Here is a 15,629-nt window from a genome sequence, read left to right as displayed (position 1 = left end):
GCAACATGCTGAAAATTGTCTCACGTTGTCCATATCATCTCTCTTATTACAGTTTTCCATGAACACAGTCATGTGTGCCAAAATTTGAAAGCAAAATCTTGTACAGCATTGTTAACCTTTCTGCGCACCGAACCCGTTAGCGGGATTAAATTCCACAACATACGGTGATCGCTACATAAATAGTCATATTAAACATTCATTAAAATACAAGTGTCTCACATGTTTCGAAAGCCTAGAATCTTGCTAATCCAACTGCGTTGTCAGATTTAAAAAAGGATTTACTGCGAAAGAATACGATGCGATTATCTGAGGACAGAGCCCCATAAAAAGAAACTATTTCAACCAAGCACAGGCGTAACAAAATTGCAATACAATAAATTGTTTACCTTTGACGATATTCCACTGTTTGCAATCCCAATGCTCATTGTTACACAATGAATGGTCTTTTGCTTGATAAAATCAAATTTTATAGCCTAACATGAAACATTTTGTGAACCGCTTGTCGTGAATTCCATCTCATTCAATTTTCATCAACACATTCGATGTAAATACACACACTAAACGTGACCTTTTCCAGTCATGTTTGGTTTCATTGCAATCAACTGGTTTGTTTGTAACACAACCAAACTTGATGGGTCATTTCACGGGACGTATTGACTGAAAGAAACCGATTTGAAGACAACAAGTAACAACATTGTGCACCAATGATATGACCGCTGTTTCGTTGATTGACTCTATTTTAACCCAATGACCACTGATTGTCTTGAAATCTAGCTGGGTAGATAGCCAATGAGCTGAGGTAAATGGCAATATGTAATGGTTTTGTGTTGGAAGACCAACCCATGTAGTAAACTTCGCCATTGAAGATTCATACTGGAAGGAGCGCATGTTACGCACAGCACTTTTTTGGTAAAGCGCATCTTCAGCTGTTTATATATCAATCAGTATGGTGACTAAGTCAGGGAAAGCTAAATCTAAGTCTAGATATACAGATGTACACACAATTTTAGAAGAAATTGATCGGGAAAGTGAGACAGAGATTGTTGGAGGACGATTCATTTAGCGAGCATAGCTTTGATTCCCAAATGGAGGAATATTTTTTGAACGAGAGGACATCGTTTTGGACTGGTAAGTTCTTCTAATGCTAATGGCATTGTTTGAAATTAATCATATAAAATATTATTTGTGATTTTTTTTTTTTAGTAGTATTATATAAAAATGTAATGAAATGTGTAAAGTACACTTTGGCTATATATTGTGGGTGGGGGTATGTTTGTATGTATGTGTATGACACAGCCCATCTTTGTGTGTGTATATATACATATTGTGTATTAGAGGGAGCATGGCCGAGATGCGTGTGTCTGCCACTCCACCCCACCCCACCCCCACATGAAATAGCCTATTTTAGGCTGTTGAGGGGAGGGCAGGCCCACAACAATGGCCAAAGTGAAATGGAGACAGTAGATATAGCTGGTCTGTCATAATATAAATGAGACAGTAGATCTAGCAGGTCTATAATAATATATTCAACCTTATGTTCCCTGTAGTCTATATATATATATATATATATATATATATATATAACTGTTTATTATACCTATTGATACAGGGCTCATTTGTGAAACTATTCTAACTGAACATTTTCTTTCACAGTGACACTGACTCCGAATGGGAGCCCCCATTGACAAGGTGTCCATACCCCACTGAAGCTGGTTCATCCAGGCGGACACCTGTTGTCTCAGCGCTACTGGGGCATGGACCGCTAAAACATGTCCCCATTCCAACTGCAATAAAGGACTACAACAAGAGCATGGGAGGTGTGGACAATGTTCTCAATAAGACGATGACATTGTACAAGACCTTCTATCATTTCATCGACATTGCTGTGGTGAATGCATTCATCCTACACAAGGAAATGCAAGGAAATGGCTAAGAGCTGTGGAAAGCCCATCTCACAGCTAGCCTTCAGAGAGCTGCTCATCAAGGAGCTTGCTGGCTACAGCACCACTGCACCACGTTCTGGCCCCTCTACCTCTGTCCCTTCTGCTCCTGCCACAAGTGGTGTTCATCTGCCCAAATTTATTTCTGCAGGCATGGATGTGCCTCAGGGCCAAAAGGGCACAGCATGGAGGCGTCGCTGTGTTCTTTGCAAAATGAAGTCCCCCATCACCTGCACCACATGCTTGGTGACCCTCTGTTTTACAGCAGAAAGAGACTGCTATGGCACCTGGCATCAGCAGCACAATATTGTGTAGAGGACTGAGGGTCTTCACAATATTGAAAGTGTTATTTTGTAAATGTATATCTTTTTTTTCATGTTTTTTTCTCCATTTTTGGGGGGGGTGTGTGTTAGGATACCATTTTGGTATTTTGCATATAGTTATTCCATTCAAAATGTATAACTTCACCAATTTGGCCACTTGGGTACATTTGGGCTACTTGTGTGGGACACCTGTGTGACTTCATGATAAATGTCATGTAGAACACTCATTTTGGAAGTTATCATTCTGAAACTTTGCAAAAGTACTGTTTCCCTCTTATGTTTTTCACTGAAATTTTCCCCATCATCCTATCTGAATGTTTGTTTTGTCTTGCTCATTTTAAAGATGATGATACAACAATAAAAATGAAAAAACGTATGTTTTTTTCATTGTATTATTTAAACCAGATCTATTGTGTTATATTCTCCTACATTCAATTCACATTTACACAAACTTCAGAGTGTTTTATTTCAAATGAAACCAAGAATATGCATATCCTTGGTTCTGTGCCAGAGCTACAGGCAGTTAGATTTGGGTATGTCTTCAGGCGGAAATTGAAAAAAGTAGGGGGGTAGCTGTAAGAGGTTGTAAAACTATATTTCAAACACGCTTGGTGTTCGCCAAAAGGCATGTGGGAGACTCCCCAAACATATGGAAGAAGGTACTCTGGTCAGATGAGACTAAAATTGAGCTTTTTGGCCATCAAGGGAAACACTGTCTGGCGCAAACCCAACACCTCTCATCACCCTGAGAACACCATCCCTGCAGTGAAGCATGGTGGTGGCAGCATCATGCTGTGGGGATGTTTGTCATCAGCAGGGACTGGGAAACTGGTCAGAATTGAAGGAATGATGGATGGCGCTAAATACAGGGAAATTCTTCTAGAGATTTGAGACTGGGACGGAGGTTCACCTTCCAGCAGGACAATGACCCTAAGCATACTGCTAAAGAAACACTTGAGTGGTTTAAGGGTAAACATTTACATGTCTTGGAATGGCCTAGTCAAAGCCCAGACCTCGATCCAATTGAGAATCTGTGGTATGACTTAAAGATTGCTGTAAACAAACGGAATCCATCCAACCTGAAGGAGCAGTTTTGCCTTGAAGAATGTGCAAAAATCCCCGCGGCTTGATGTGCCAAGCTTGTAGAGACATACCCCAAGAGACCTGCAGCTGTAATTTCTGCAAATGATGGCTCTACAAAGTATTGACATTGGGGGGGTGAATAGTTATGCACGCTCAATTTTTCAGCTGTTTTATCTTTCTTCTCGTTTGTTTCACAATAAAAAATATTTTGCATCTTCAAAGGGGTAGGCATGTTGTGTAAGTCAAATGATACAAACCCCCCAAAAATCTATTTGAATTCCAGGGTGTAAGGCAACAAAATAGAAAAAAATCCAATGGAGGTGAAGACTTTCCACTGTAGTAAAATAAATGTCTTTGGCCTCATTACACAGAAAATGTAGACACAAGTTTAATTTACAACAACAAAATATTCAAACCGTTCTGTATATAATAATAATAATAATAACAATTTATTAACTTCTTGCGACTATCAGGCAAAATAAACTGGAACATAATCATGAATACACAATTAATTACAGCGGAGCTCAGCTCAGTTAACTTTCCCAAATCTCAAGGTTCCATTCTCTTTAATGCTCTCTCCCAATTATAAGATCTGCCAATGCTAAATAATAGCAACACCAATAAATAAGAGGCATGTTTTGAATGAATCATTCAAATCAGGGCCACAACTGGGGACAGGCCAAGAGAAAAGAGCCAGACAGCTTTCTAGGTTGGTATGACATTGTTTGATAATAATTCAGAGGTTTTAAAGGATTACGGGAGAGGACAAAGTGTAAGGTAACATTTTACAACAGTGGGCTAAATCAGGGTCACAAATAAGGTTTCTTTGTATTCTAAAACAAATCTACTTTGAAACAAAAACATACACCTCACAAATGGTTACGGGCTTAAAAGAAATAAGACACATGTCAGAGTTTCATCCCAATATTACACTTTATATACATCACAGAAGACTGAAATATAACAAAATCATTTGACATAGAAACACCAGATTCTCTGCAAGTTTATATTAATTATGAAAAATATTAACATTCCACCCATGAGGCCACTAAAGGGGAAATTTGGCCGTTTGACTCCAGGAAACAGCTACAATGTTGAAGCAGGTAGATCCTTACAGAGTGTGGTACATATCAGGTTTCCAGCTATTTCTTATATTACAGCGCCAAAAATAACAATTCCATTATTAGGAAGACTACAAACAAAATGTTTTCAAATTTCATAAATATTTATTACATATCAATGAGCAGAATTGACTACTTTCACAGCAGTGGTCTACAGCACTTGTTCAAATAATTGAAACAATTTTTCAAATAATAATATTAATAATAATAATAGTTCAGTTTCATTTGAGGCCACATTTGAAACACACACATTTACAAGTTGTACTTGGCATTAAAAACGATGGCGATACATTATTTTTAAGACACTTGGTGTTTTTTGTTTTTCTTCTTCCGTTTTCATATCACAGAGAGGTTGAGCAACAGCCTAAACAGTTAATATTGATTTAGATACAAAAACCACTGTGAAAACATCAAGGAGTCGGGACGGTGTGAACGTAACAGGGCCAAAGGAAACAAAGGAGAGAAACAGGGAGAACGATCAAAGTGATAGAAGCTGTATTATAAACCTTCAAACCACCACACATCCCACCCCCATTCACCTACACTCATGGTAAGAACCAGCATAATAAATAAGTACAATTCCATTGCAATAATAGTACTCCTATTTATTCCCTTTTTTCATCCCTCCAGTTTTGAGTAATAGTGTTGAAGGAGGCCACATTGAGACAGGCAATTACAGAGAGTAACAGAAGAGAATGAGAGAGGGAGAGAGATAAAAAGGTAGCGGGGGGGCTCATGCAAGATCAGAAGAGGGGTGCCATGTCGCAAGCCGACCACCCAGAGGGCTCTCCACGTAGCCGAACGGATGCACATGCTTTAGCCAATAACTTTCCCTTCTCAGCAATATCACCTTGACCTGTAGAGTAGTAATAACAACTTTAGCCAATGTCTCATCCCTAACACTACTCAGGATGATGCAGCATAAGACACTGCCAAGTCAATATCCTCCGGTATGTCAGGGTGGGATCTGAACCTGGTCTTCCATGGGAGAAAGCAACGTCCTAAACATTAGCCCGTTACCCCAATAGGAAATTCCCTCTAGGGCCGAGAGTGACATTGATTTTGAAGTCGCAGGCAGGGCTACCTCATCACGAGACCGTGAGACTGACTCAAGTACGCTACATAGTGTTGACCCTACATTTCCCATGGTTCTCTAGATATGAGTCACAGACGTGATCTTCCTGTCCGGTTTTGTGACCCCTCGGGCTCCTGCGGTGGAGATCTTCCACGTGCTACCTGGTGTTTTTGACTCTCTCTCTCTCTACTGCACCTACAGTCTCGACCTCCGAATGCTCGGCTATGAAAAGCCAACTGACATTTACTCCTGAGGTGCTGACCTGTTGCTGGCCTCTACAACCACTGTGATTATTGTTTGATCTTGCTGGTCATCTATGAACGTTTGAACATCTTGAAAAACAATCTGGCCTTAAATTTCCATGTACTCTTATAATCTCCACCCGGCACAGCCAGAAGAGGACTGGCCACCCCTCAGAGTTCCTCTCTAGGCTTCTTCATAGGTTCCTGCTTTTCTAGGGAGTTTTTCCTAGCCATCGTGCTTCTACATCTGCATTGCTTGCTGTTTGGGGTTTTAGGCTGGTTTTCTGTACAGCACTTAGTGACATCTGCTGATGTAAAAAGGGCTTTATAAATACATTTGATTGGTTGATTGATGTCTGACCGCTGACCCGTGTACTGATAGGCTGATATCACCCTAATCATTGGGCTTGATTACTCATATCTCTGGTACCAGAGGAGGTTAAGTGTTATGGCTTCCTCTGTGCTGTTTCATAACGCATCATAATTCTTGTGTTTCATGTAATGTTCCATTGCACTTGGTGAGTTATGCCTTGCTCCTAGTGAACAGCTGGAGAGGAGATAATTCCTTCTACCAAATAGATCCTATAAGGACTCTGAGGTAGGCTACAGTACCTACCATCTGTCTGGTCTCTCATCCACTGCCTGCATCCCAAATAGCGGCCTCTTCCCTATATAGTGTACTTTTACCCAGAGCTCTACGGGCCTTGGTTAAATTAGTGCACTAAATAGGGAATAGGGTGCTATTTGGGATGTACCCTATGACTGACTACGTTACCTCATTACATCACTCCTAAATGGAAGTAGTTGGCCAACCCAACTAACAAGTGAACAACTGGTGGCTAAGAGTCTGCATACCACTATAAAGCACATAAGCTGAGGGCGTCCTGTTGGCAGCCGATGCCACTAGCGGCCCAACAGTGGACAGACTTTAAAGGCCCACTGTAAAGGCGATGCGCTAACAGGCCAATTGGCCCCTGACTAAACTGTGTTGGGCCACAGTAAACTAACTGTCTGGGAAGGTTGCGATCTGTGTATAGGAGAGTATATTCTGTGAGGACGTGGATGGATTCTCAGGGATAGCCAGAGACAGGACAGTAGGTGCTTTTAGAGGCCCTAGAGGTGTGGGTGTGTTTGACTATATGCGTATTAAAACCTAGCTCACAGAGTCACTGTGGGTGTTATCTACAGAGGGATACATGATTATGACTGCTACTGTCAGAGACCAGCCAATTAGAGGAGAGGTGACTGGTGGCTGATGGGAGTTGTAGTTTAGTGGAGGATGTGGGGTTGTGGCACTTGTGGGAAACTCTGCCTCTAGTCCAGTCCTGTATACCTGCACACAGAGTTGGGAAGGAACAAGACTGACAGACATGGAGAGCATAAAACATTGTACATTTACTAAATATGTGAGAGGTGACTGGTGGCTGATGGGAGTTGTAGTCTGCCTCTAGTCCAGTCCTGTATAGACTGACAGACATGGAGAGCATAAAACATCGTACATTTACTAAATATGTGAATAAAATGTCTATTATGGTATCTATAAAGGTATTAATGTCTGTCGATGTGTATGCATCTTAATGTATAAATAGATGTACACATAAATATGCATATATTATACTATATTTGAAAGTGTAATTGGAAATAATCACAGATTATACAATAAAAGGTAAGCCGTAGCCACTTCGCGAGGGTGCTGTTTTTAAAAAAAAAACGTTTTTTTTGTTGTGCCTTGGTGTGTAGATTTACATTCAGTTTTCGTTTATAGATGAAACCTTTCGCCGCATAATGACATCTGTACTCTGAACAATCCACACCACCTCAAATGACCTCGTTTTCTTTGGGGTACTCGCTGCAGTGCAACACACAGACACACACACTGACTGCGGGGACCGACTGCTTATGGAACACGCACACACACTTTACACAATTACTCCTCCTACCCACCATGTCTGAGGATGAAGACCACAGACAAAGGAGATAACAAAACAAAAACAAGAAATCAACAAACAAAAAAACCCAACCAAAACAAAATGACCGAAGGAGGAGAAAAGAGAGGGGGATGAGGGGGAGAAGTGCATGATGGGATTGTCTTCACTTTAGGTCCAGGACATCATCATCATCGAAGGATGTGGAGAGATTGAAGGGGCTGGCCAATGGCAGGCTCTCCTCTGGAAGCACTGCTTTCTCTTGTGCCGCGTCATCCGAGCTGAACGAGCAGTGCCGTTGGACATCTGAGTCCGTGTTGGCAGACTTAGAGCCCATCCTGATTGGACACAGAGCACGCCCATCAGTTTGAATCATTACTTCATAACATTTTACACTCATATCACTTGAAATAACCGCATGAGACTAGAATTTTTACGCAAATCTTCCGTTCACATAAATGAGAAACTTCTAGTTATGAGTGCTTTTTAGCAAATATGCCTCTAAAAAATATATACACTGAACAAAAAAAACGCAACACGTAAAGTGTTGGTCCCATGTTTCAAGAGCTGAAATAAAAGATCCCAGAAATGTTCCATATGCACAAAAAGCTTATTTCTCAAATTTTGTGCACACATTTCTTTTACATACCTCTTATTGAGCCATTCTCCTTTGCTGAGTTAATCCATCCACCAGACTGGTGTGGAATATCAAGAAGCTGATTAAACAGCATGATTAAACATGCCGGACGGCCACTCCTAGACAGAGTAGCAACAGTGCTGAACTTTCTCCATTTATAGACAATTTGTCTTACTGTGGACTGGCTTTAAGACATATTTTTGTAACCTTTTCCAGGTTTATGGAAGTCAACAATTCTTAAATCGTGGCATGGGCCACATCAGGAAGAGCTTCTTGTGAATAGCGAACTCGCATTGTGTGAGTGTTTTTATAGGGCAGGGCAGCTGTAACCAACATCTCCAATCTCGTCTCATTTGATTGGACTCCGGGTTAGCGGACTCCTGACTCCGATTAGCTTTGGGTCACTCACCTGTCACTGCCAGTGGAGGTCAGTGCTCGTGCCTTTGGCTCTTCCTCAGTGGTCTTCTTGCTCATCTTCCTCTGTTTGACAGTGCCGGACTTACCGCCCGGCTCCTCGGTTAGGCCTGAGACACAGAAGACCATTCAGTAAGGAACATAACCAGAACTGCTCCGTAAGAGCACTTCTGGTTACTAGGCTACCCTGCCTAGTGGTTAGAGTGTTGGACTAGTAACCGAAAGGTGGCAAGTTCAAATCCCCGAGCTGTTCCTAGGCCGTCATTGAAAATAAGAATTTGTTCTTAACTGACTTGCCTGGTTAAATAAAGGTAAGAAATAAAAAAAAGAACCGACCATAACACAGACATTCACTAAACCACTTCGAAGGAGTATATAGCATTCCAATCACTGTGGTTCCACTTCGAAGGAGTATATAGCATTCCAATCGCTGTGGTTCCACTTCGAAGGAGTATATAGCATTCCAATCACTGTGGTTCCACTTCGAAGGAGTATATAGCATTCCAATTACTGTGGTTCCAATCACTGTGGTTCCAAGGAGTATATAGCATTCCAATCACTGTGGTTCCACTTCGAAGGAGTATATAGCATTCCAATCACTGTGGTTCCACTTCGAAGGAGTATATAGCATTCCAATCACTGTGGTTCCAAGGAGTATATAGCATTCCAATCACTGTGGTTCCACTTCGAAGGAGTATATAGCATTCCAATCACTGTGGTTCCACTTCGAAGGAGTATATAGCATTCCAATCGCTGTGGTTCCACTTCGAAGGAGTATATAGCATTCCAATCGCTGTGGTTCCACTTCGAAGGAGTATATAGCATTCCAATCGCTGTGGTTCCACTTCGAAGAGTATATAGCATTCCAATCGCTGTGGTTCCACTTCGAAGGAGTATATAGCATTCCAATCACTGTGGTTCCACTTCGAAGGAGTATATAGCATTCCAATCACTGTGGTTCCACTTCGAAGGAGTATATAGCATTCCAATCACTGTGGTTCCACTTCGAAGGAGTATATAGCATTCCAATCACTGTGGTTCCACTTCGAAGGAGTATATAGCATTCCAATCGCTGTGGTTCCACTTCGAAGGAGTATATAGCATTCCAATCACTGTGGTTCCACTTCGAAGGAGTATATAGCATTCCAATCACTGTGGTTCCACTTGAAGGAGTATATAGCATTCCAATCACTGTGGTTCCACTTCGAAGGAGTATATAGCATTCCAATCACTGTGGTTCCACTTCGAAGGAGTATATAGCATTCCAATCACTGTGGTTCCACTTCGAAGGAGTATATAGCATTCCAATCACTGTGGTTCCACTTCGAAGGAGTATATAGCATTCCAATCACTGTGGTTCCACTTTCCAATCACTGAAGGAGTATATAGCATTCCAATCACTGTGGTTCCACTTCGAAGAGTATATAGCATTCCAATCGCTGTGGTTCCACTTCGAAGGAGTATATAGCATTCCAATCGCTGTGGTTCCACTTCGAAGAGTATATAGCATTCAATCACTGTTCCACTTCGAAGGAGTATATAGCATTCCAATCACTGTGGTTCCACTTCGAAGGAGTATATAGCATTCCAATCACTGTGGTTCCACTTCGAAGGAGTATATAGCATTCCAATCACTGTGGTTCCACTTCGAAGGAGTATATAGCATTCCAATCACTGTGGTTCCACTTCGAAGGTTCATTCAATCGCTGTGGTTCCACTTCGAAGGAGTATATAGCATTCCAATCGCTGTGGTTCCACTTCGAAGGAGTATATAGCATTCCAATCACTGTGGTTCCACTTCGAAGGAGTATATAGCATTCCAATCACTGTGGTTCCACTTCGAAGGAGTATATAGCATTCCAATCACTGTGGTTCCACTTCGAAGGAGTATATAGCATTCCAATCACTGTGGTTCCACTGTGGTTATAGCATTCAATCACTGTGGTTCCACTTGAAGGAGTATATAGCATTCCAATCACTGTGGTTCCACTTCGAAGGAGTATATAGCATTCCAATCACTGTGGTTCCACTTCGAAGGAGTATATAGCATTCCAATCACTGTGGTTCCACTTCGAAGGAATCACTGTATATAGCATTCCAATCACTGTGGTTCCACTTCGAAGGAGTATATAGCATTCCAATCACTGTGGTTCCACTTCGAAGGAGTATATAGCATTCCAATCACTGTGGTTCCACTTCGAAGGAGTATATAGCATTCCAATCACTGTGGTTCCACTTTGAAGGAGTATATAGCATTCCAATCACTGTGGTTCCACTTGAAGGAGTATATAGCATTCCAATCACTGTGGTTCCACTTCGAACGAGTATATAGCATTCCAATCACTGTGGTTCCACTTTGAAGGAGTATATAGCATTCCAATCACTGTGGTTCCACTTCGAACGAGTATATAGCATTCCAATCACTGTGGTTCCACTTCGAAGGAGTATATAGCATTCCAATCACTGTGGTTCCACTTATAGCATTCCAATCACTGTGGTTCCAACAGTATATAGCATTCCAATCACTGTGGTTCCACTTCGAAGGAGTATATAGCATTCCAATCACTGTGGTTCCACTTCGAAGGAGTATATAGCATTCCAATCACTGTGGTTCCACTTCGAAGGAGTATATAGCATTCCAATCACTGTGGTTCCACTTCGAACGAGTATATAGCATTCCAATCACTGTGGTTCCACTTTGAAGGAGTATATAGCATTCCAATCACTGTGGTTCCACTTCGAACGAGTATATAGCATTCCAATCACTGTGGTTCCACTTCGAAGGAGTATATAGCATTCCAATCACTGTGGTTCCACTTCGAAGGAGTATATAGCATTCCAATCGCTGTGGTTCCATTCCAATCACTGTGGTTCCACTTCGAAGGTGGTTCCAGTATATAGCATTCCAATCACTGTGGTTCCACTTCGAAGGAGTATATAGCATTCCAATCGCTGTGGTTCCACTTCGAAGGAGTATATAGCATTCCAATCACTGTGGTTCCACTTCGAAGGAGTATATAGCATTCCAATCACTGTGGTTCCACTTCGAAGGAGTATATAGCATTCCAATCACTGTGGTTCCACTTCGAAGGAGTATATAGCATTCCAATCACTGTGGTTCCACTTCGAAGAGTATATAGCATTCCAATCACTGTGGTTCCAATGCTGAGATGGTTCCAGTGGGTTAGAACAGGTTATGGTGCTGGCAACACCAGGGTTGAAGGTTTAATTCCCGCGAGGGAAACATATACTAAATACAATGAGTGGACAAAACATTAACTTTCCATGACTGAACAGGTGAATCCAGGTAAAAGCTATGACATCAAAAAAACTGTACCATCTTATGTTTCACGGAATCATGGCTGAATGATGACATGGATATTCAAGCGAGCAGGATATACGCTGCACCGGCTACATAGAACAGCACACTCCGGTAAGACGAAGGGGGGGGGGGGGGGGCGGCCTGTGCATATTTATAAACAGCAGCTGGTGCACGAAATCTAAGGAAGTCTCTAGATTTTGCTCACCTGAAGTAGAGTATCTTATGATAAACTGTAGACCACACTAAGAGTTCTCATCTATACTTTTCGTGTCTGTTTATTTACTACCACAGACGGACGCTGGCACTAAGACTGGACTCAGTCAGCTGGATAAGGAAATAAGCAAACAGGAAATCACTCACCCAGAGGCGGCGCTCCTAGCGGTCGGATACTTTAATGCAGGGAAACTTAAATCAGTTCTACCAAATTTCCATCAACATGTTAAACGCGCAACCAGATGGAAAAAACATTCTAGATCAACTGTACTCCACACACAGAGATGCGTACAAAGCTCTCCCTCCATTTGGTAAATCTGACCACAATTCTATCTTCCTGATTCCTGCTTACAAGCAAAAAATTAAAGCAGAAAGCACCAGTGACTCAGTTTATAAAAAAGTGGTCAGAAGAAGTAGATGCTAAACTACAGGACTGATTTGCTATCACAGACTGGAACATGTTCCCAGGATTCATCCGATTGCATTGAGGAATACACCACATCAGTCAATCGCTTGATCAATAAGTGCATCGAGGACATTGTCCCTACAGTAACTGTACGTACATACCCCAAGCAGAAGCCATGGATTACAGGCAACATTCGCACTGAGCTAAAGGGTAGAGCTGCTTCTTTCAAAGTACGGGACTCTAACCCGGAAGCTTATAAGAAATTCTGCTATGCCCTCTGACGAACCATCAAACAGGCAAAGCACCAATACAGGGCTAAGATTGAATTGTACTACACCGGCTCCGACGCTCGTCTTATGTGGCAGGGCTTGCAAACTATTACAGACTACAATGGGAAGCACAGCCGCGAGCTCCCAGTGACACAAGCCTACCAGATGAGCTAAATCACTTCTATGCTCGCTTCGAGGCAAGCAACACTGAGGAATGCATGAGAGCATCAGCTGTTCCGGACAACTGTGTGATCATGCTCTCCGTAGCCGACGTGAGTAAGACCTTTAAACAGGTCAACATTCACAAGGCTGCGGGGCCAGACGGATTACCAGGACGTGTGCTCCGGGCATGTGCTGACCAACTGACAGGTGTCTTCACTGACATTTTCAACATGTCCGTGATTGAGTATGTAATACCAACATGCTTCAAGCAGACCACCGTAGTCCCTCTGCCCAACAACAACAAAGCAACCTGCCTAAATGACTACAGACCCGTAGCACTCACGTCCGTAGCCATGAAGTGCTTTGAAAGGCTGGTAATGGCTCACATCAACACAATTTTTCCAGAAACCCTAGACCCACTCCAATTTTCATATCGCCCAAACAGAACCATAGATGAGAATGCTATTCATTGACTACAGCGCAGTGTTCAACACCATAGTACCCTCAAAGCTCATCACTAAGCTAAGGTTTCTAGGACGAAACACCTCCCTTGCAACTGGATCCTGGACTTCCTGACGGGCCACCCCCAGGTGGTGAGGGTAGGTAGCAACACATCTGCCACGCTGATCCTCAACACTGGAGCCCCTCGGTGCTCACTCCCCTCCTGTACTCCCTGTTCACCCACAACTGCGTGACACAAAAGTGGTAGGCCTGATCATCCTCAACACTGGAGCCCCTCAGGGGTGCGTGCAAAGACCCCTCCTGTACTCCCTGTTCACCCACGACTGCGTGGCCAGTTACGACTACAACAACATCATTAATTTTGCAAGATGACACAACAGTGGTAGGCCTGATCACCGACAACGACGAGACAGCCTATAGGGAGGAGGTCAGAGACCTGGCCAGGTGGTGCCCTAATAACAACCTATCCCTCAATGTAAACAAGACTTAGGAGATGAATGTGGACTACAGGAAAAGGAGGACCGAGCACGCCCCCATTCTCATCGACGGGGCTTTAGTGGAGCAGGTTGAGAGCTTCAAGTTCCTTGGTGTGCACAATAACCAACAAACTAGAATGGTCCAAACACACCAAGACAGTCGTAAAGAGGGCACGACAAATTCTATTCCCCCTCAAGAAACTAAAAAGATTTGACATGGGTCCTCAGATTCTCAAAAGGTTCTACAGCTGCAACATCGAGAGCATCCTGACTGGTTGCACACTGCCTGGTACGGCAACTGCTCGACCTCTGACCGCAAGGCACTACAGAGGGTAGTGCGTACGGCCCAGTACATCACTGGGGCCAAGCTGCCTGCCATCCAGGACCTCTATACCAGGCCGTGTCAGAGGAAGGCCCAAAAAATTGTCAAAGACTCCACCCACACCAGTCATAGACTGTTCTCTCTACTACCGCATGGCAAGCGGTACCGGAGCGCCAAGTCTTGGAACAGGTAATCAGATGATTTGCACTGTCCCCCCCAAACCCCTATTTTACGCTGCTGCTACTCTGTTTATCATATATGCATAGTCACTTTAATTATACATTCATGTACATACTACCTCAATTAGCCCGACTAACCGTTGCCCCAGCACATAGGCTAGCTGGACTATCTGCATTATGTCCCACCACCCACCACTAGCCCACCCCTCTTTTATGCTACTGCTACTCTCTGTTCATCATATATTCATAGTCACTTTAACCATATCTACATGTACATACTACCTCAATTAGCCCGACTAACCGGTGCCTGTATATAGCCTCGCTACTGTTATTATTCACAGTCTTTTTACTGTTTTTTTTCTATTTCATTACTTATCATCTATTGTTCACCTAATACCTATGTTTTACTTAAAAATTGCACTGTTGTTTGGTAAGTAAGCATTTCACTGTAAGGTCTACACCTGTTGGATTTGGTGCACATGACAAATAAACTTTGATTTGATTCCTTATTGATGTCACCTGTTAAATCCACTTCAATCACTGTAGATGAAGGAGAGGAGAAAGGTTAAAGAAGGCTTTTAAAGCCTTGAGACAATTGAGACATGGATTGTGTATGTGTGCAGTTCAGAGGGTGAATGGGCAAGACAAAATATTTAAGTGCCTTTGAGCAGGGTATGGTAGCAGGTGCACCGCTCAACAGTTTCCCGTGTGTATTCAGAATGTTCCACCACCTAAAGGACATCCAGCCAACTTGACACAACTGTGGGAGGGGGGGGGGGGGGGGGTGAAACTCAATATTAGGAAGGTGTCCTTAATGTTTTTTACACTCAGCGTAAACTGTATATCTCATTGTCACCTGTAGGTGATAACAAGTTGATCAAATAGCTAAATGACCATGAACACTGATGGGATTCAGTCCACTAAACTTTCTGAATGCCCTGTCAGGTGTGTGTAGTCAGAGGTGTGTATGTACATTCCAGTCTTGGTGTCTCACCTAGCAGCTCTTTGCGGGTGCGGCTGGCAATCTCTTTGATCTCCATGCGGGACAGTGACAGGGT

General features: G+C 42.7%; 1 protein-coding gene across 1 annotated transcript in view; it reads right to left on the bottom strand.

Moving 5' to 3' along the window:
- Window positions 1–3,773: 3,773 nt before the first annotated feature.
- LOC115125729 (GTPase-activating Rap/Ran-GAP domain-like protein 3) overlaps window positions 3,774–15,629 on the bottom strand; it is a 188,856-nt gene continuing 177,000 nt past the window's right edge. Inside the window, exons 30-32 of the mRNA XM_065004652.1 lie at window positions 15,566–15,629; window positions 8,756–8,870; window positions 3,774–8,047 (exon numbers count right to left, since the gene is read on the bottom strand). The exon at window positions 15,566–15,629 is cut by the window's right edge and continues 173 nt beyond it. Coding sequence (XP_064860724.1) covers window positions 7,876–8,047; window positions 8,756–8,870; window positions 15,566–15,629 — 351 coding nt within the window. The 3' untranslated portion in view covers window positions 3,774–7,875. The remainder of the gene's footprint in view (window positions 8,048–8,755; window positions 8,871–15,565) is intronic.

This window comes from Oncorhynchus nerka, linkage group LG19, assembly GCF_034236695.1.
Source record: "Oncorhynchus nerka isolate Pitt River linkage group LG19, Oner_Uvic_2.0, whole genome shotgun sequence".
In the NCBI taxonomy this organism is placed as follows: domain Eukaryota; kingdom Metazoa; phylum Chordata; class Actinopteri; order Salmoniformes; family Salmonidae; genus Oncorhynchus; species Oncorhynchus nerka.
This window is presented reverse-complemented; position numbering and strand designations above follow the sequence as displayed.